Genomic DNA, 22,547 nt, shown 5'->3' on the forward strand with positions numbered 1-22,547 from the left:
TAAAGCAAATTTAAAGAGTATTACACCATTTAGAACAAAATCAAAACATACGATGCACACCACTACCAATGTAAATGAACTGATCATCCGACCATTTTGGAGTGGTGTAGTCAGTATGTCTGGGAGCTGAACACAATCAGCTTTACAGACATGGGGTCAGGTTATGGTTAACTCTGGTTTAGGACACATGTGACTCTCCATGCTGGTACATGCTACCTTTAGACAAGATATAGATATGATAAAGTAACCATGCTGGTGCATTATCATGGCGTGTCCGAGCAAATGAAATGGTAGTTTGAGTTCTAATCATTTTATTTATAAAGTGAAGAGGAAGAAGAATAAATGATTGGTTATATGATAACTCTCAAGATAAAAATCATGAGGCACTTCACGAGAACAAAATAAAAATTTAAAAGATTTTTTTTAAATAAAAGGGTTAGGGTCAAAGTACACTTTCAGTTCTTCATTTTAAGTCAAAGTTCATGTTTCTCACCACATCACCTTTGTGAAGCAAATACAAAAACAAAATGATTAAAAACCGAACACCCTCCAACCGCTTCGCTTCGCTTCTCCCCTTCCATCAAGACCCAGTATAAAAGGAAAGCCGACCGAGTCAGGGATGATCCCATCCTCGGCAGCCTCTCCGTCCCACTGCCAAATATAAACACGAAGTCCATCTCAAACTTCTTGGTGCGGGAGGAGAAGAAAGCCAACTACATGACAACAGTACTGCCAAAAGCCAAACCCCACAGCTCAGAAGCTCCTGCTCTGCCACCGTCACTGCGGCCATCAGTGAGAGCTGAAGTGCAGTATGAGCAGCCTTGCCATGTCTCTGGTAAAAGGCGTGGTGAGAAATGAGCTAAGCTGTTATAGCACTTCTATTTTATATTTTGTGAAGAGCAAAAGGTAATGCACATAAATTATTACTCATTATCTCCTGTGTTTTTCTATACAATTACAGGTTAGACTTTGAAGAACCACAGCCTGGACCAGGTCCGTCTGGACAACCTGCACAACCAGACTCCTGCTGCAGCCTCCTGCGTGCCACCAGCGATTACACCTGCACCAATACTCCTGGTGGTTCAAACCCAGCCACAGGTTCTTTCTATTCCATTTACTGGGCCGTCCTACACTCAGGGTTTTGTCCCTGTCAAACCACCACTAAAACAGCCGTCATACCATTAATGCTGAACAGATCGTGGAGGCCCTGTGCAGCATGCAAATCAGCTCTGTGTGGAGGAAACAGCAAGAGGTAGACGCCGTCAAAGGGCAAAGTGTCAGGGAGCAGCCAGGAACTGTTCACATTTTGCCCTGCCACCAAGTCCATCACACCTGGCTTTGAAAGTGTTTGTGAAAGCTATGAACACTTTAAAAGTGTGGTGGACAAGGAACTGCAGATGAGGGAAAAAACTGACATGTAGTTTTCACGTAAGCACATTTTGTGCAGGAGTAAAAAGGCACTTATTAATGTGCATTTCATGTTTACTTGAGGTTCAAATTTTATAGCTGCTTTTAAAACAATTTTCTGTTATTTATCTTTTCACTGTATTTTATTTCATCATCTTTGCCGTTCACGTGCATGCAGATTTTGAGCAGGAAAAAGACACTTGTACGCCTTTCATGTTGATTTAAGGTTCAAAGTTTGTACCGGCTTGTAAAAATGTAAGTATTTTTCTATTGTTTTTATCTGACTTGTTTAGATATTTAGTTTTTATTGGCACATTTTTAAATCTTCATTGGCCCTTTTATATTATCAAAATAGAAATGGAATTATTTTCTTTGTGTGACTTTTACACTTGCTTTTAATAAAATCATTCTAAATACAATTTTAAGTGTGCCTATTACCAACCTCTTAGTCATAAAAGGAATGATATAATATACAGACCTTATCATACAGACACATTACCTTATGAATCAACACCCCCCCCCCCCCTCTCATCTGAGATAATCCAGGATTTTCTGATCATCCAGGGGTGAGGATAGGTACCCAGGGGTTTAGATACGTAGAGATTTGAAGCTCAAACGGTGAGAACACCCTTCATAAACTTGTTAACACATGCCAGAATGAGTGCACTGACTAACGTTTGTCAGGCAAAATAATTATTCTGCACACTGCAGGATAATTTTTAAGAGAATGAATGTGTGATGGGTGAGTGAAGTGATGAAACGCTTTCCTTTTAAGAGGAGTTTATTATTTTTTTAAATGTTCCCATTTCACAAAACATCTCCCAAACCATTCATTTCCCACCTACAAAGGACCAAACATTCTTCTGCCTAGCAACTCTCCAGAGCCACAGGGGAATCCCAGGGAGTCTCCAGGTCAGAGGATTTTTTTTGTCATCTCCAGTGAGTTCTGGGTCAACTCCAGGTTTATCTTCTGAGCGGACGTACACAGAAAACCTCAGGCAGAAGGAGCTGTCCTAGTCAGATACCCCAACCACCTGAGCAGTTTCCATTTGATACAGAGGATAAGTCAATATTTTCACAGTTCTCCCTCAATGACCATTTCTTAACTCTCCGAGGTGGAGAGCCACCTTATGGGGTAAATCTCATTTCAGCCATCAGAGATCCTTCTGTATTTTTATAACTACTCAGGATCTAAACTAGGGTTATTCATTTCCGGTCCTGGAGGTCCAGTATACAGCACGTTTTCGTGGTTTCTCTGATTCAACACACTTTAATCACTTGTGCAACAGCTCATCAGGCTCTGCAGAAGCTGGGTAATCACCTGCTGATTGAAATCATGTGTTTAAACTAAGACATGCTGGATACCAAACCTCCAGGCTCAGTGTTTAATGCCCCTAAACCACATAACTGGAATGTAGACAAGCCAGTAACTTGAGAACTTCACCTTTGTTTATTTTTAATTTGTTCCTTCAACACAAAAAAACTGAGTGGTGCTTTTATCACTGACGACAAAGCCCCATTCAAGACAGAAAGAAAACACGTGTTTCCATGATGTCACATTTTTCCCAGTGGCTGTATTAAATTAACCAAATAATGTGATTCAATCATCGAGCCATTCTTTTGGTCTTCTATAGCCAAAAAGTTTGAAGTCCCATTCATAAACCTTGTACATCTTCTTCCTGTCCTCCAGGGGAACAGTGTTCATCATGTTCCTGACACATTCAAGGGTTGTCTTGTTGATGTTGGTGGAAGGAGGGAATTTTATATCATTTGCTACATTTAACTTCTTCAGCAGCTCTGGAGCATCCTCCTTAAGAGTTTCCTGATGACCAACAAAATCATATCTAAAAAGAACAAAGTGATAGCTTTAATTAATCTCATTTAGAGTTTTGTTTTATAGCATATGCCTTGCAGGGCTGTAAGCTGTCCTTACTGTATGAGGCAGGGGTGACACAGGCGATGCATCTGCGTCCAGTGGGGATCAAAGAATTTCTCCATTGCTGGATCCACCAGGAACTGAACAAAGTTTTGAAATGTGGGGTGGATGCCTAATGATTTTGCTTCACTCATTGTCCTGGGTGGATTGGAGTGATTACCATATCGTTTCAGGAAAAATCTGCCATAGATCTCATAGTAGTATTCATGCAGATGTTTATACTCAAATTTGTCACGGAAAGCTGAGACAACACGAGAAAATGGGTCCCGAACGAACAGAAACTTGGTGTAGTTTTCCATCCGCTCCTGCAGATCATACGTTGCAAGTTACCATCAAAATGTTTTGCACTATAAATATTTACAAGTAAACTCAAACTATTAGAATATGGTGCTAAAGTACACTTGTCAGAAATTCAGCTTAAGGGGGAAACTAATGTATGAGATACTCATTACATGCAAAGCCAGATACTTCGAGCCTTTGTTATAATTGTGATTATGGCTTACAGCTTATGAAAGCATTTGAAGTCACAACTGCAATTTTGTGAAAACGTTCAATATTCTTGACTCAAATTGTCACACTTTATTCAGATAATGAATCCAAAACACTTGCAAAGGGTTTGTGAGCCTTTAGATGGTCTCGCAGTCTAAGCTAACTTATTGAAATTAATGGACATTAGCACCATTTACTAATTTTTCGTGTTTCACCTGTATGATAAAGCATTTCAGACTACTTTCATTGGTTGGAATTGGCTAATTTGCAGTTGTTGACCCTGGTTGGCTTTGAAACTAAGACATCCACTTAGAAACACACAGGCATATTTCTGGTTTGCAGAAAAACTACACAACCTACTTTACTTACCATCCTTTCATTTGTGTCAAAGTCATTTAGGTAACTGAGACGATTAGTGCCATGGACAACTGAAGGATCAATGGACAAAAGGTCAGGATATGGCTTGCCTAATTTCAGCGCAAGCATGATTCTTTTCCACTGAGTGCATGCAACCTGTAAAAGAAAAAGAGTCCAGTCATGGTAAGCAGGTGTTTCCATCATTTTCTCATGTGAGATGCTTGTGTAAATCCCTCTCCCTTTAAGCACCTTATGATCTTTATGGAAAAGCATCAACTTTTAATTACCTACTAGTAATAGACCTGTAAATTGATGTTAATTTAGTCTAGGGTGGAATGAACACTCAATTGGTGGCTCTGACCAGTAGAGAACATGTAATGCTGTTATTCAGGTCATTTTCCATTCAATTATGTCAAGTTTTGTAATGCAGTCATCAAACAGCTCATACAGAATACAACTCAAGTCACGGAAAAGTTTTATGACAATGATGAAATATTTATAAAAAAGAAAAATGTAATTTTTAGACAAACAGAAATAATGGAATAGCCAAAAGGTGAGTGATGATGTTTTGGTCTTTCTGTCTGGGTAGAAAAATCTCATGAAGCATCAAGATTTATTGATTCTCAGAAAGTAATCGCTAAAATTATATTCACAATACTCTACAACTGATAAGCTTTGGTAGTCAACCTAATTTAATTAGGTCACCATAGCTGAACAACATTAGCAAAGAGGCTGTGTGAATCTTGCAGATATTGATCTAAAAGTTGATCTGACAGTAGCAGAGTCCTCACTATCAAACTGATTTTACAGACCGAGCAAAAATCTGATGTGGGAGTAACTGAGTCAATCACATACTCCCATCATAAACAAATCACTAGATATCTCCAAATACTGCATAAATCCATGTCTCACTGCAAATGTTTACTCCAAAACTGCTCAAACTCCATTAATTTGCCACAGTCAGTTTAATACATTCCTTCAAGTAATGCTAGGCAGTTTGCCCTCGACTGTATCATCATCAACCTTTATTTATAAAGCACATTGAAACGGCGCCAACGCCAACCAAAGTGCTGTACAAGACAATACATCACCAAACTAGATACAGCAGCATAAAATAAAATAAAAAAACAGGAAAGCACAAGGGTTAAACATTCTCAGCCGGGAAGGCCAGGGAATAGAAATATGTATTTAAACGTACTTTAAAAGTGGGAAGGGAGGGGGCAAGTCAGACCATCAGGGGGAGTTGGTTCCAAAGTTTAGGTGCACAAACTGAAAAAGCCTGTTCGCAACAGGCCATATAGTGGGCAGGAGGGACAAGCAGAAGGTGCTAGACAGAGGACCTCAGGGTTCGTGCCAGAACATAGGGGCTCAAAAGATGTGCCAAATAAGAGGGGGCCATTTCATGAATAGATTTGTAAACCAACAGGATAATTTTGAACTTAATACGAAACCGAACTGTAAGCCAGTGTAAATTTGCCAAAACGGGTGATATGCTGCCGTCGGTCAATGCCCGTAAGAAACCTTGCGGCAGCATCCTGTACCAATTGGAGGCATACCACTGAAGAGGAGGGAATACCATATAAAAGAGTTGGCATAGTCCAGACGTGACGTTACAAAAGCATGAACTGACTGAAGATCATTTTTGTTCAGGACAGATTTTAGTTTGGCCAGCTGGCGAAGAAGAAACACAACTTGACTACCTGATTCATCTGTACATCCATTTTTTAAAAAGCATCCAGTGACCCCTAAATTTGTAATTGTCTGCCTCACCAAAACTGACAATGAAGGGGGCAGAGATGGCTCCACAGCAGACGGGGAGCAGGGAGCAAAGAAAATAGCCTCCAGTTTGGAGCTGTTAAGATGGAGAAAATTAGCCGAGAGCTAGGACCTAACTTCACAGGGTCAGCAGTTTTTAGGGCCACATAAAGCTGACAATCGTCAGCGTACAGATGAAAATTTACCAGGAATTTTCTAAAAATGGCTGCCAAAGGTAAAATATATAGTTTAAAAAGAAGCGGACCTAAAACGGACCCCTGGGGAACCCCACAAAAAAAGAGGTGCCACTCTAGAGGCACAATTCCCCAGGGCAACATTAAAGCATCTGCCATTGAAATAGGAGTGGAACCACTCTAAAGCTGAGAGAAAAGAGCTTAGATATAGGACGGTAATTGTTCAAGTCGTTAAGACTCCAAGCCTTGCTTTTTTAGAACAGGCTGGACCACCGCATGCTTAAACTCCTGGGGAACAATCCCCATCCTAAGGCTTGCATTAAGGATCTCCAGGATCGGTTGAGCAATTACTGGGAAGAGTTCCTTCAGGAAGCGAGGGGGCAAAAAATCACAAGGAGAGCCAGAGGGCTTCATAGCAGTCACTGTCTTCCACAGGGAGGAAGAAGAGACGGGAGAAAAACACTCAAAGGAATATAATGGAGAACAAACAGGGGCTTCTGGGTGAGAGGGAGGCAGAATCTGAGCCCTAATTGTGGCAACTTTAGAGATAAAAAAAATGCAAAAATTGGGTGCACCTTTCCTCAGATGTATTAAGCAGAGGAGCATTGGGTGACAAAACTGCATTAACAGTGGAATAGGGGACTCGCTGGTTACCCAAAAATTCGATAAAAATAGCAGAAAAATTGTCAAAACGGGCTTCCGAGCGACGCGTTTTTAATTCCTCCAGGCCTCGCGAAGAAGCTGGAAGGAAGCCGGAGATTTAACCTTCATCAACCGCCGCTCATATCTCCTACATCCCCGTCTAGCAGTACGGGTATGAACATTGAGCCAAGGGTCAGTTCAACAGCGGGAACGTAGAAGGGGCAATCTGATCGAGCACGGAAGTGCAAGAGGCAGAAAAGAGGGACAGGAGGATCTCAGGATCAGAAGAATCCTCATAGGAAAACAAAAAATCTGAAAATAAAAGCAGAAAACTCAACAATTGAGGAAGGGGCAATGCAGCGAGCACGGCAAATCCCCACCTGCCTAGGAGAGACAGGCTGGGCCACATCCACAGAAAACACAACAGGAACATGATCAGACAGAGAAAAAACATCAGGTCGGACCTCTGTTATATTAACACCAAAAGAAAAAACTAAATCTAATATGTGAGACTCCCCATGAGAGGGGAAGTCAACCAACTGAGTCAGTCCACAAGAGTCAATTAAATTCTCAAATTCCCAGGGAGAGCACAAAACATAGAAAAATAAAAAGTAGAAAGAGTCCATGGACGGATAGACGGCCTGCCGAACATGCTGGCGCCATCTTGGTGATGTTCCTAATAAAGAATAGGTTAATCGTTCTGCAAAGAATCCACAAACCAAAGAAATGCAGTTGCGTGTGTGTTGCATACATCACCTTGGGGATATAACAGTAGATGAGTCTGTGAGTGTCGTCCACAACAAAGTTCTCAAACATGTCTGCAGTCATATTGTCTACACTATATTTACTTTTTGAAAATCCCTCACACATTTCTTTCATCCGCTTCTTTCTTAAATGCTGTCGCCATTGAATCCAGTTAACTGTAACAACAAACAAAGAAAATGAAAGTAGAGAATCTTCCAACTTCAGATGCTAAATCGTGTGAGTGAAAAGCAAGATTTATTTAGAAATGGAGAATAGATTACAAGAGATTACTTAATACAATGGTTCCATTTTTATCATGGGAGTTACACTCAAAAAATAACACAATAGGCAAAATCCATAGTAGTCAGCTTAATTGTTTTACTAATTATAGATGTTTGTAGCAAACGCAGCTTTATGCAGACATGCTCATCCCAGCGCACAGCCACAGTGTGACTGTAAAACCCCTCACTACACACTTTAGTCAGTCAGACATCAACATATTCACACTACTCTAAAGTTCAAACATATTTCTCATGTGGATGCAGAACACAATGTGTTGTAAAACAAATGCATGCAAAACAAATCCGTAAAACGGAGGCTGTGACAGGTGAATTATAGCAAGGGACCGCAGTAAACACCAACACTTACCAGATTTTTGTTGTGACTTGTCCAATTGATAAAAGAAAAAGTTGGTAAAAACCAGTAATCCCACAAACATGAATAGCTTCAGGAATTTTCCAAGTACTGCCATGGCATCTGTGATATCCTCTGTGCTAGAGCAACAAAAACATTTTAACAGAAAGATAGATGCTTAAAGAGGAAGTCACCCCCTACCAGAGTCCAACTCCACTCCCAATTCTGGTTTGAAAAATGTGCCACTAGGAGGCGTTGCCCAGCAGACTGAGTGCCTCTAGCAAATACAGACACACACAAGCTCACAGCAGCATTGTGACATCATATAGTACTAGATGATGTCATAGGGTACCTCTTCGCTAATAGCAATGGCAGATTTAACCCTCTGATGCATGAATTATGTGATCTTCAACCATGATTTTTTAAACAAGTTTTTTCATTCATCTTTAGGTGTGAATGAAACAAATTTCAAATATTTTTTGTAACATTTTGTTAATTTACATATATTTTATTACATGTCCATCTCAGTGGACAGTGTGCATTCTGAACAAGAAATACGGTGGCTTGACTTACTGAAGTCCAAATGGAGGGGCTCACGTGCAATAAAGTCTTCAACAGCTGTGCTTAATAGCAAAAATAAAGAACAATTTTGAGTACCTGTCCAATGTAGTGACCATTATGCATCAAAGGGTTAAATTCAAATATAGTGCAGAAGTTTTACCTGAAGAGGGCACAGCGTTGACAATTTTAGGCAGAATATTTATCAGTTTATCAGAAAAAAAAGTTGATTTGGAGGTGACTTGCTCATTAAAATGACTGATTTACTTGTGACACATTTGTGTAAATAGAAATTTACATTGATGTAAATCTTTACTATTTGAGGGTGGAACAAACGCTTGTCACTGACCAACAAAAAACTGGTATAAAATGTAGAAGCTACCACTTGTAATGAAATAGAATGAGGAACACTGGAGAGAAGAGGTTATGAACGAGGATAGAATGTAAAGGACTGTTAAAAGGAGATAAATTGCTGATGGAGGAAATTAAGGTATGTTCAGGAGACCAGATAGAGCTAGTAAATCTGTTTTCCTATGGCGTAGAGAGCATTTGTTTTGATGCTCAGTTTGAAAGAAAATTCTAAGGAGAACCATTGAGGTGAAAAATAATGACTCTGGTGTCTCTAGACTGAACGTGTAACATTGTGGAAATTTGTACCACAAGATAAGAGTTGGATGTGCATCTAGAGGAAGTTAAAATAATGAGAACGTTCCAGGACAAAGTGTTAGAAAAGCAGTTAACACAAAGATGTGGTAGTAGGCATGGAGTAACGGAGGAGGATGCTGAAGGACAAATATTTAAGAACTTCATGAAAAGGAAGAAATTGCTGTTTAAAGGCTAAAGAGCAGATCACAAGGAAGGAATCACCCAAGTGGACATAAAAAGAATAAAGGACAGACTGTTGAGACAGTTTGAATTGCAGGTTAAAATACATCTCAACTTCAAACATACATAATCATGCAGGAACTGGACTAATTTCTACTTACATGTTAGCAATGACTCAATCTTTGTTGCTTCCTGCAGAATGGTGGCTAGAGGCAGATCGTTTTCCTCCTGTTTTCAGTGGCACAAACAGGAATGGATCAACACTAAAGCATACAGTGGGGTATAATGAAGACATTTGTAAGCCAATTCAACCTTCATATGAATGAGCAAAAAGTATTCTTGTTCCTTTTTTGTTTTTTTATTTTGGGAAGATAGCTGAAAATGAATTATGGAGTATAAAATGTACTCACCGTTATGGGAATCTAATAATAATGTGTACTAATTAGCAGGGATGTGTATTTTTGAAATTCTGGCGATACGATACATATCACGATACAGGGGAGACGATACGATATATCACGATATATTGCAATACATTCAGTCAGACGTTACAAGCAATTTTTTTGCTGAATTTATTGTAAGAATGTTCAATGAACAGTCCAAACTGATACCTAACATGTTTAACATGAAGTATCTGAACCATGATGGAGGGATTTACATTTCAATGGTGGAAACAAAACCCGTTGCACACTGCTGCCAACTAGCGGGTGGCGATTGGATTGCACAAAACGAAAAGAAAATACACAAATGTTTGCATGTAAATTCTTTAAAGAATTAGATACACGGCTTTTGTATATCGATGTAATAATCACAGGAAAAAATATCACGATATATTGCCATATCGATATTTCCGATACACGGCTTTTGAATATCGATATGTTGCTGGGAAAAATATCACGATATATTGCCATATCGATATTTTCTTACATCCCTACTAATTAGTAATATTTTCAAAGGAGATTTTCACTTTGCACAATGAGCTAGGAACACCAAGCCTTAATGACTGTTTCGAATGTGGCAGAATTCCGGAAAACTTCAAAAACCTTCAGGGTGAAGACCATCACAAAGCTGCTACACTTTGTAGGGTTTAACAAGATATTTCCTAATCTGAACACTCTCCCGATCCCTTACCAATGTATAATGGCATGTTCCTCCAAAAGAACTCCATGTGCAACTGAAATTACAACTTGGCTTCATCCTGGCACAAACCAAAACTAAACATGTTACAATGTAGCAAGAAAATATGACCACACTAGCACAGTATCGGTGGTGTGACTGGATCATATAGGTGCTGGTCATAAAAGAAAATATGACAAAGTTATTATTTTTTCAGTAATTCCATTCAAAAAGTTAACCTTTTATATTGTATCTTTTCACTACACAATGACTGATATATTTCAAATGTTTATTTCTTTCAATTTTGATGATTATAACTGACAAATAATTAAAGTCCCAAACTGTGAATCTCAGAAAATTTAAATATCAAAGGCCAATGCAACAAAAGGATTTTTAGAAATGTTGGCTCAACTGGAAAGTATGAACATGAAGAGTATGACGAATGATAATGATAAGTGCATTTGAATAGCGTCTAAGTCTGAGGACTCCAAAGCACTTTGATGTAACCTCATTCACATCATGTCTCCCACCCGTTCCCTCAGATCATCATCTATTAGCACTCTCTCTGTCCCACCTTTCCGTCTCAGCACAATGGGGAGCAGAGCTTTCAGCAGCTCTGCTCCCCGTCTCTGGAATTCTCTCCCCCAAGCCATCCGTAACTAACTCGCTCTCCTCCTTTAAATCTAGACTCAAAACCCACCTGTTTCAGACTGCATACTGCTACTGTCACCTTTTCAAAAGTGAGTTATACCCTCTTAGTGCAGATGGGATGAATGACCTATGGTAACATTCTGTTTTACATCTTGGATGTCAGTCTGCCTCTGAAGGAGCTGTCCATAGTCTCCACAGTGGTATGAAGTGGGTGGGAGAGGTTTTTAACTCATTCTCGGTCATTGACGACTAAAGTCGTCATTTGCATTTTTTTTTACAGTGTGGGCCTCAGAACGAGCCCCAACACCATGAGAACCTCCCAGCTCTGAAGCCGATCTTCATTCACGATTCGTCACGTGATCAGGAAGCAGAAAATCCATTTGTTGGATCGTTTTGGACCGCTGCTGTTTAAAAAAGGCGCAAACCAGAAAAGCTCCCGATCACAATTCGACAACTGATTCTGAAAGAACGGATAATGCTGAAAACACACCTCTTACATAAGGAAGAATCGGCGTCTCTTTGTTTTGGTAGTTTTGGCATTGACATCCTAGGGACCAACGTTCTGTGGCTCGTAAAAAACCCCAGTAAAAACGCTGAAAAACGCTTGCAGTGAAGGGCTTTCTTTTTTTTATAATTAAAAGTTTTTATTATTTTCAGAACTTTTATTGTTGGATAAATTATGGATACATTATTTTATTTTTTAAATGAAAGCTTCATCCAGTTTATTTTCGAAAGCTTCATACGGTTTATTTTACTCTAGCAACAGACATGCATTTGACCTTGCCTCTTTCCAGTCCTGGCTTATCAGTAAGAACGCCCTTTGCCAGCGCCTGTTGTCTCCTTAAAGAGAGTCTAAAGGAATGTGTGTAAATGTGTGTGCGTTTTACCATTTTGTGTGTCCTTAATAAATGCTTTCTGAGAGTTCTGTCTGAGAGCGAATTGCCTACCGACTAGTGTGAATCATTTCATCTCTCTCCACTTTGCAAAGTGTAAATTGTTTATTGGTAAAGATTGGTATGGGTTAATCGATCGGCTTATTAATATAACCCCTGCATGTTGAACTTTCCCTCAGGTAACCTTCTAGAGTCCTGGAACCCCCCAAGGCGCTTTACAACACAATCAGTCATTCACCCATTCACACACACATTCACACACTGGTGGGGATGAGCTACAATGTAGCCACAGCTGCCCTGGGGCGCACTGGCAGAGGCGAGGCTGCCGAGCACAGGCGCCACTGGTCCCTCTGACCACAACCAGCAGGCAACGTGGGTTAAGTGTCTTGCCCAAGGACACAACGGCAGCGACAGACTGAGCGGGGCTCGAACCAGCAACCTTCCGATTACGGGGCAAGCACTTAACTCCTGTGCCACCTCCGCCTCCAAAAAACCGTCAGACTGAGTTGAAACCGCAAAAGAAGAGTATTCACGGAGAAGTGGCTGCAGGAGGTCAGCTGGCTTCAAACGAACGCACAGAGATTTGGTGCAGATTATGCCGTGAAAATCCCACCCTCGCAGACAAAAACAGCGCCTTTTACATAGGCACTAAAAACTTCAATCATCCAGCGTTTGATAAACATACTAACAGCAGAGAACATCAGAAAGTTGTTTGGGAAGTCAATAATGAAGCTGAACGCAGTCAGGACCATGATGAGGATGATGAGTCTGTAGAAATAAAAACGGCATTTATGCCATTTAAAAAAAACTTCAGTGTTCTGAAATAGTAATTTTGTTAAGTGCTTTAAAATTTATTTTATTTGATTTTTTTATCTCAAAATCAGCTGTTTACACATTGTGTTTTACATTCAGACGATTCAGTCATGTTATTTGAAAATTAGGTTTAAGTTCAGCTGGCAATATATAGCGGTTGTACTTATTGTTTTCAGACAAAATTAAAATATGTTGCATCATCAACACGTTACTCTGTTTTGTTCCTATTGTGAGTTAAGAATTAAGTGCATTAAAAAATGTGAGGACCAAGCGACAACCATAGGTTCTCCCCTGAGTACAACCCAAAAATATTATGTGCACCCCTGATAATAAGTCCTGCTGTACTGAAAAGATGCTCGCTATCTACACTTGTGCAAGGTGAACATAGATAGGAATAGGGTTGTCACGGTATGAAAATTTAACCTCACGGTTATTGTGACCAAAATTATCACGGTTTTCGGTATTATCGCGGTATTTTTTAAACGGTGTTGCATATATTCAGAAAGCATTGATAGTCATGTTCTACACAAACTGAAATAGTTTTGAAAAGGTTTAACAGTGTTTATTAAACCTAAAATAACACAAAGCCTTAGCAAAAGTGCAACTTTTCACAAGTAAAGGAACAAATAGCTTCTTTTTCTGGAACATGTTACAGTAATCAGTGCAGGTTTAAATTATACAAATCCAAACATTCAAAACATAAACATTATGTAAACAAATCAAAGAAACACCACTTGTTTTCTCATATACTTGTTTTCTTCATTATCAAAATGAAAATCTAAAACTCCAGTCCACACTTGACTTGAGCACTGTACAAGTCAACCTTAAAAAAATATGTATTTAAAATAAATAGCCACTTTAAACAAATTACTAAAATAACTACTACACTATGTAATCAAATCCAAATGTTCAAGCTAGAGCGACTGGCAAATCCTCAGCGCTTATTCTGCTCGACTTATCGGCTGCATTTGACACTGTCAACTAGGGCTGCAACAACGAATCGATAAATTCGATGAAAATCGATTACTAAAAGCGTTGGCAACGAATTGCGTCATCGATTCGTTGTGTCGCACAACTCTTCCAAAAGCGCCCCCCCCCCTTCCCGCCCGCCGTTGCGCGCAGACCAGAGCAAGTCAGATCAGCGCGAGGGAGAGCCGCAGATCAGCGCGAGGGAGAGCCGGCAGATCAGCGCGAGGGAGAGCCGCAGATCAGCGCAAGGGAGAGCCGGCAGATCAGCGCAAGGAAGAGCCGGCAGATCAGCGCGAGGGAGAGCCGCAGATCAGCGTGAGGGAGAGCCGGTAGCGGCAGATCAGCGCGAGGGAGAGCCGGCAGACTTGCGCTGCTGCGAACCGGTTCCGCATTGTTGCACAGCGATCCAGGCAGCTGCTTCCAGCGCACGGTCCATTCTCAAAGTGGCTCAACCAAAAAACTATAATTAGCACACGATCGTTCATGTCCGCACATGTTCTCTATTTTCTGTCTTATTTGTGCCTGAAGCTCGCTACTGCGGAGCTCATCACCTGTGCTGTGGTGATGTCACCTCACGCAGCATCGAAAACGCGCTCTGCGCTTTTCGGTCAGGAGATCCCTTTGATCTGCTCAAAAGTAACTGATGAGGTGAAAAGGTAAGAATCCAGGCAACAGATTTTCTGGAGAGTTTAGAGGAGATGCAGGAAGATGAGAGACAGACAGGACAGGAAAATAGTTCAATAAAAACAAGAAAACAAAACAAAGTGTTGAAAAGTAAAATGTAGGTAGATTTATCACCACTACACGTTTTTACCTATAAAAAACATTAAGTTATACACATGTAATATTTACACATCTGATACAATTCAGATCACCTTCAAAACTCAGTCACACACCCAGGGCCGTTTCAAGACATTTTGGGGGCCAAGGCAAAATACCCCCCCCCCCCCCCCCAATAACTGGGCTCCCCAGAAGCCTCTGTGTAATTCATGCCCTCTCCAGTAGTGTTAGTTATATGGTGTTTATAAAAGCCCCTCAGACATTACTGACATGTTCTAATATTATCAGATGAAAAACTAAATTATCAGACATGCTGTCTCATCTGCTTCTTTTATAAACTTGCAAAAAGTAACAAAACCATTTGAAAGCCACTATTTGTGGATTCTCTGAAAGTTTCCATGGAGTGTGTGACAACTTATTTTTTCATTGATCCTATCGTCTAATCTCACAGCTGAAACAAGCATCCTTAATCTGTGCACAGGAAGCTTACCGATGCTGTAGTAAAACAAAAGGTATAATAATTTATTATTAATAAAATCTTGTTGCAGCACTAAAGCAGAAAAATTAGATTTTGCATTAAATATGCAAAATATTTACATATGAATTGTTTTAGAGCCCTTTAATTGGCAGAGTCTGATATTAATTTAGTTCTTACAAAAAATGGGTCCCAACATGGTTTGTGTGGCGTTGCCATAGTGTGACGTCATAGGCACAGATCCCCTGTCCTCTTGTTTGGAAATGGAAATATGGTCACCCTACATTAAACAAACTGTCCACCCGGGCTTTTGCACTGCACAGAGACGCTTCGCTGCCTATGACTGAACGTCAGTTGAGAGTCAGTCTCATGCAGACTAACCAATGAAGAGAGGGCCTCAAGTTAAGACCCTCTCCTCATTGGTCAGTCCACACGAGGTGGGTCAAAGGTTACTCTGGGCGGGTTACGTGTTGTCAGGCATTCAAGTATTGAGTATATTTACTGCATATTACAGTAAAATATTCTGTATGTGACCACATTATGGTGATCCTTGGGTCGTGATGATGGAGCCCTTGAATATTGTTGCCCAGGGTACAACAAAGTGTTAATCTGGCCCTGGTTCCGCCGTCACATTCCCGCAGAAACTGGTTGATCACACCGGGGCCAGACTACTAGCGTGTGGTTTTACAACCACAGTGTCCTCAGAAGCAAAAACGCTTTTAAAAGGGAGGGAGGAGTCCTAACTGTTGCTGCAGGCGTGTTGTGTGAGAGTGCAGTTATATACTGGTTAATATATTTTTGGGTTCAGTTGCTTTCATGTGGCCTAATGTGAGTCTATTTGGGATCATTGGAATGATCAGCAGCATTTCTTGATGTGACTTTATGGCAGTTGCCCAGGGCATCATCGCAAGGAGGATGGCATTCATTTACTTTTGTTTTATTTGGTATTTTTTCAGTCATTTTTGGAAATAGTGATCAATTTTGATTAATTCACAGCCTATGTTTAATTACATTTAAAATAAATGTCAACAGATGAGATCAAACAAAACAGATGAGAATTGCCCTTAAGCTGTTTAACTTGGACCAAGCATTTTAGGTCACAGATAGATGTAGCTTAGGGTCTCTGTCTATACACCTTAAAAGACAATTTAGGTGATGGCATGTTGTTTTTCTGCTATTGAACTGTTTTCTAATAATGTTGTGTTAAATAAAGTGAAGGAAGGAGAGAAATAACGTTTCCCTAGCAGTTTTTAAAAATTTCCCCATGTAATCCGATTAATCGATTAATCGTGTCGAGACCCCATCCGATTAATCGATTATCCAAATAATCGTTTGTTGCAGCCCTACTGTCAACCATGGCTTCCTTTTGTCCGCACTCTCTAGAATGGGCATCACAGAGAAAGCACACGCCTGGTTTGAATCTTACCTCACAGGACGATCATTCAGCGTATCCTGGCTTGGAGAGTCCTCTACCGTGCACCACCTTGCCACAGGAGTCCCCCAGGGCTCTGTACTGGGACCTCTTCTCTTTGCCATATACACCACCTCACTGGGTGAGATCATTCGATCACATGGCTTCTCCTACCACTGCTATGCAGACGACACCCAGCTCTGTCATTTCCACCGGACGACCACACTATCTCAGCACGAATATCAAACTGTCTCTCTGACATCTCAAAATGGATGAAATCCCACCATCTCCAACTCAACGTCTCTAAAACTGAACTGCTTGTCATCCCAGCAAAACCATCCATACAGCACAGTATCTCAATCCAGAATGACTTCCTATCTCTGGCTCCTTCAAAGGCAGTTCGAAATTGGATGTTGTGATTGATGAACACCTGGCCTTTAAAGATCATGTTGCCTCTGTTGCCCGTTCATGCCACTTTGCGCTGTACAACATACAAAAGATCCGACCATACCTAACACAACATGCCACCCAGCTCCTGGTGTAATCTACTGTCATCTCCCGCCTCGACTACTGCAATGCTCTTCTAACTGGTCTTCCAGGCTGTACTGTGAAACCTCTTCAAATGGTCCAGAACGCAGCGGCGCGTCTGGTCTTCAATCAGCCTAAAAGAGCACACGTCACCCCTCTGTTCGTTGAGCTCCACTGGCTACCGCTAGCAGCACGCATCAAATTCAAATTGCTAACACTAGCATACAAAGTCCGAGACGGTACGGCTCCCATCTACCTGAATCCTCTTGCAAAGGCTTACGTCTCGGCCCGGCCGCTCCGGTCATCACAGGATCGTCGACTAGCAGTGCCTACACCACGCTCAGGACAATCCAGACTTTTCTCATGCATCGTTCCACAAATGTGGAATGACCTTCCTCCTAACACTACCAGAACTGCGGCTTCCTTTTCTATTTTCAAGAAACTCCTGAAGACCCTGCTCTTCAGAGAGCATCATCTTAACTAGCACCCTCCCTGCGCCCGTCCCCCCTCTCTACTGTCCACTCCTTGTTCCCTCCTCTCCATGACTGATGTCAATTTGTTGTTGTTACTATTGTTGTTAGCCTCAAGGGCAAAATGTCGTTTATCACTTGTAAGTCGCTTTGGACAAAAGCGTCTGCTAAATACATAAACATAAACATAAGTATAAATGGCATTGAATAAGTAAACAAGTCAATGACAAGGAACTAATTGTATATTTCTCTTCATCATCAACAAATAAGATGCTTCATCCAGCAACAGGGTGTCCGTGACACGGTTTAAATGCTGGCAGAGGACGCTGCGGCTGCAGTATATAGTGACTCGTTGCATTCTCCCTCAACCAAAAGTCCTCACATAATGCATTTAAGCTAAAATGCTAATGTTAACTTACCTTGCAGTGGCTGTAGAGACGTGGGTGATGGTCAGGCAGATGTGCCATTAGATTCGAAGTGTTGCTGCCTTTTGCAGACACTTTTTTCCTGCACGTTCTGCAAACGGGATAGCAGTCTTCTATTAACTGTCCCTCAGCATTTTTCAGAAATCCAAAATATGCCCATACTTCCGATTTAGTCTTCTTTGAGGGCTGATGGATTTCCTGGGCGCTGCGTCTCCTCCTTCGGCCATTATTTCAGCTTCAAAGTTTTGGTTGCAAACTAAAAAGTGAGTGTGCGCGCCGCGGGAACTTCAGCAGAAGCGACGGTGGCTGGTAAGGGTCACCGCGCCTAAACCGCGGCCACGGTAAACCCACCGAGATAATTTAGTTTTTTTTAAATCTGGACGGTTATTTTTATTGTCAACTTTTTTACCGGGGTTTACCGCTATTCCGGTTACCGTGACAACCCAAGATAGGAACGTGCTGTTTGTGCAAGAGCAAGAAATCGGTGCTCATTGGCTTTCCAGAAATCAAGCAGCTGTTTGTGATCTGGAATAACTGGCTCCGATAGGTAAAGAGTAATCTTTGCTGATGTGGTGTTGAGGTCAGCTGATGTCAGCAGCAGCTTCATGTTTGCCATCTTCAGCCAACAGGTCAGCATACATTGCATGCAAGCCAGTCCGTGGTACTTTCTGTGGGGGCTAGGAGTTGCTCGCTGCAGAACTCTCCTCACCAATCTGTTGCTCCACTGCAATGGCCCGGCTCAGGACGTCAGAGAGCAGCCCGTGTATCTGTGGCTTGAGTGCGGTGTGGAAAAACCGTTCTATACCTTTTTTTGTTAGAAGAAAAACAGAAAACGAAAACTAATCTGTCATGATGGATTTCATAGATCTTGCTTAGCTTGTGTTTTTATTAGTCATGGGCTTAGCTGGCCTCATGGCACAGTCCTAACATGTTTATTCTATTCTATAATTGTCTACATAACTGCTTATTTGTAAATCGAATTTGAAAAGAAATGCCAACAGAAAAGAAAAAACAAAGCTATTGTGAAATTTTACTTTTAGCAAAACTAGACTGAGACAGAGGGCTGGAGATGAACATGCAAAGCAGATCATAGTCGGCTGCATAACTGCAAAGGGCGCGTTTCTGTTCCACTAAACTTCTTAGCTTAGCAACAGTACCGTTCCACCGGGTGGGGACATCCTGTCGTAGCCGTTTGAGCTGCTGGGGTTGGCTTTCTTTCTGAATGTCGTATAGCCTGGAGTAAGCAAGCGGAGAATGCTTAAAATGACAGACCATGCGTCGCCCAGTTGTGATGATGTCAATTACTCCACGCTGTGCCAAAACACCCTCATTCACTAGGGCTGGGGGTAAACGATTATTTTTAAAACGATTATTCTGACGATTATTTTATCGAATAGTCGACTATTCTAATGACTATTTAGAAAATTAATCTAATGATTATTTTTCTATTGCACAATTAACAAAAACCAGAAAATCTCAAATAAATTCCTCAAAAAAATTGATAAATTCTTACTGTAAGAGAATAAACACTACAGGCCTTCCATTTTGTATAACACTGCGTTTATTGTGTTGGTTGGTTATGTTCTGGTGACGTGTAGAACTTGGGAGTGCAGGCTGCTGCCTGAGAGGTGGTAGAAGATGGAGTGTCTCCATGCTGCTTTGTTTTGGTCACTTATGTGCGTGAGGCGAGTGGTGTTACGGGTTAAACCAAACTCAGGTGATATTTTACACTAAACCGAAAACCCACAACACTCTAAATGTAATAAAATGGAGATCTACACCACAAAAAAGATGAACTCTAAACCAAAACGTAACAGCTTATCCCAACGCAAGAAGCTGTTAGCGAAGATGCTAACAGTAGCTTTACCAACGTTAAGTTCAAGTTACCAAGTTTAAATAAACCAAAAACACCCGGCAGCAAACAGACCAGCACGGAGGAGAGACCGCTACCACCAAAACAGCTCTCCTCATGTCTGAAAGAAGCTCCTTAATGAAGGGAGAAGCGCTCCCGGTGATTTTCTACATCTGCGATAGACACGAAGCAGCGCATCTGACCCCGGAAGTTGTTGTCCGTTGCCGGGAGACGAAGGCGGGCAAAACAGGAAAATAATCTAGTAGTGGACGGACGTTGTTCCGGGTCTTCGGTATTTGGCGGAGATGTTAGTGAAGGCGGAGAAGAGGGCGAACTAGAGGAAAAACAGGCAGATTCCTCCTCTATTTACAAACTCCTGGGGATGCAACAAGTGGGCGCGGTGCGTCGACTTCCGGATCTGACGTCGACAAATTTTTAGAATCGAGCCGTCGACGTAGTCGAGGCTTCGCTACAGCCCTATCATTCACAACAAGCTGGAGTACGTGTGCCATACACGGCAGGCTTGGTAAACCAGCATCCTTCATAGCCTTCGCCATGTTACTCATTATCCCGTAGGATAACGTGTACTTTTTCCTTTGGGATCCCCCATGTTTGGAACATGTCTGTGAAAGCTTTAGCGATGGCAGCCATCGTGTGTGATCCAGGAAACTCTTGTGAGTGAAGCACAACTCTCCTCAGCTCGAACTTTTCATCAGTAAACTGTGCAGTTAGACTCAGCATCGATATGGTACTCGCACTAGAACTCCAAATGTCACTCGTAAAAGCCGACTGACAAAATTTTGACATCCTGGAAAAGGCTTTGGATCTGACTGCAGATAATAGTATATAGCTCCGGCAGGCATTCATCGGTGAAATATTTATGACTAGGCAGCGTGTAGCGTGGATCCAAGCAGTTAATGAGGCGTTTAAATCCGATGTCTTCGACAACAGAAAGCGGCTGATGGTCAAGGCATATGAATTCCATTACCTTCTGATTTAGTTCTTTCTTTTTGCTGCTGTCGCTGCTGTAAGGTTGCTGTTGTTTATATGTCTCTGTTACACTCAGCTGAGTCAGCAGTGCCGCTGCTGCGCGTTGCTTTTCTCTCTCTGACTTAGCAGCAACCAAAGTAGTTAACACGGTGTACTCCTTGGTGTGAGAAAATTTCAAATGTCTTAGGTGTGTTGTGTTGAAATTCTATTGTAGAATTCCTCCTCGGGGTATCTCCTTTGCGCACACGTTGCAAACTGCTAATTTGTTGTCCTTTTCGGACATATTGTAAAACTTCCATACCGTTGACGCCATTTTCAATGTAGATGCTTTGAAGAGACCACGCCTCAATAGGAGACCTGGATCTGAGAAGCGGGAAATCTTGCCCTGGTGGCGGTTTACTTGTAAACGTCACCTGATCGCTCTGCTTTGATCTATTTTGAAAACTCCGATCAAAACCGATAGGGGCGCTATCGGCCGACTGGGATCATATGCCGATCCATCGGTGCATCCCTAAATAAAACAACCTTCCACTGACAAGATTGCATCTTTAATGTACAGTTGTGCATGTACAAGGCACAACAATGGTTGAGACTGATTTTTAACCACTTTGGTCTGTTTCCAAAATGTTTAAACACTACTGCAGTTACAGAGCTCATTTGATTCATTTACAATGAAAACTAAAAGCCATATGGATGGCATCACCAGTAGGTGTCTTTAAAGCACATCAGAAAATAATCTTAACAAAATTAACACAAGAGACAACGAAAGAACGAGTCATAGATGCAGGAAACCAACTTCCAGATCATCATAAGAGTCCAAAAAACCTTCTAAACAATAGTTTGTTATATTTTAATCAATAAATGAAAAAGGTGAATATTTAGTTTATATGTAAAGCCCTCATTTATCAAAAAGGTCTTATTATTTATGAAAAATTACCAGTTTAAAAATTGCTTGCATATTTTTATCAATGTAAATAAATATTTTAATCACTAAAATAAAATCTAAACACTTGTTTGCATTTTTGCATATTTAGAAAATAATGAGCAATGATTAAAAAGTGTATGTTGGTGTGTTACTGTAGATTATTTATTTCATACATTTATTTTGCTTTGAAATTCATTTTGGGGAAGTTCATCACAAAGAACCTTCACTAGCTGTTTCTGATTCCTTCTGAAATTATGGTTTTTAAGAAACTAACTCAACGCTGCCAAACCACGTGTTTGTAGACTTCTAATAGCTAATATCAAATCACACCGTAGCAAAGTTACACAACATTATTTCCGTTAAATGTCCATCAAAACTGGCTTCTTACCTTTGGAGCGTATTGTCCGTTCCTCCTTCTGTCCTGGATCAGATTCAACTGGTTCCCGTGGCTGTAAACTCTCCACAGAGAACAACAGCTTTAAACTAGCAAGACGTTCTTCGACACAACACTTCCTCACACTGTTTTTCTAACTGACTTTACCAAACCTTTCATTTTTTTAAGCTATGAATTATAAATCTTTTAAAACAGTGAGTCAGTGTCTTCAAACGTTTCCTTTCCGCCTGTTTACGGAATTGATTCCAGGACTGACAACGTCACCTGCAGCCACTTTAGTTAATTGACTAAAAAATGTAAAAAAAAAAAAAAAAA

General features: G+C 41.0%; 1 protein-coding gene across 2 annotated transcripts; it reads right to left on the reverse strand.

The window, feature by feature from the left end:
- Positions 1-2,776: 2,776 nt before the first annotated feature.
- LOC107395083 (carbohydrate sulfotransferase 12) lies at positions 2,777-22,547 on the reverse strand. Of its 2 annotated transcripts, none has more exons than XM_015974366.3 (7): positions 22,227-22,547; positions 9,702-9,768; positions 8,173-8,292; positions 7,537-7,700; positions 4,202-4,345; positions 3,341-3,648; positions 2,777-3,251 (listed from the first exon to the last, which is right to left on the reverse strand). In XM_015974366.3, the coding sequence occupies exons 3-7, from the start codon at positions 8,273-8,275 to the stop codon at positions 3,008-3,010; spliced, it is 963 nt and encodes a 320-aa protein (XP_015829852.3). In that variant the 5' UTR covers positions 8,276-8,292; positions 9,702-9,768; positions 22,227-22,547; the 3' UTR covers positions 2,777-3,007. The 2 variants fall into 2 exon arrangements, with proteins under 2 accessions (XP_015829852.3, XP_015829851.3); XM_015974365.3 differs by having other exon boundaries at positions 8,173-8,297.

This window comes from Nothobranchius furzeri, chromosome 2, assembly GCF_043380555.1.
Source record: "Nothobranchius furzeri strain GRZ-AD chromosome 2, NfurGRZ-RIMD1, whole genome shotgun sequence".
Taxonomy (NCBI): domain Eukaryota; kingdom Metazoa; phylum Chordata; class Actinopteri; order Cyprinodontiformes; family Nothobranchiidae; genus Nothobranchius; species Nothobranchius furzeri.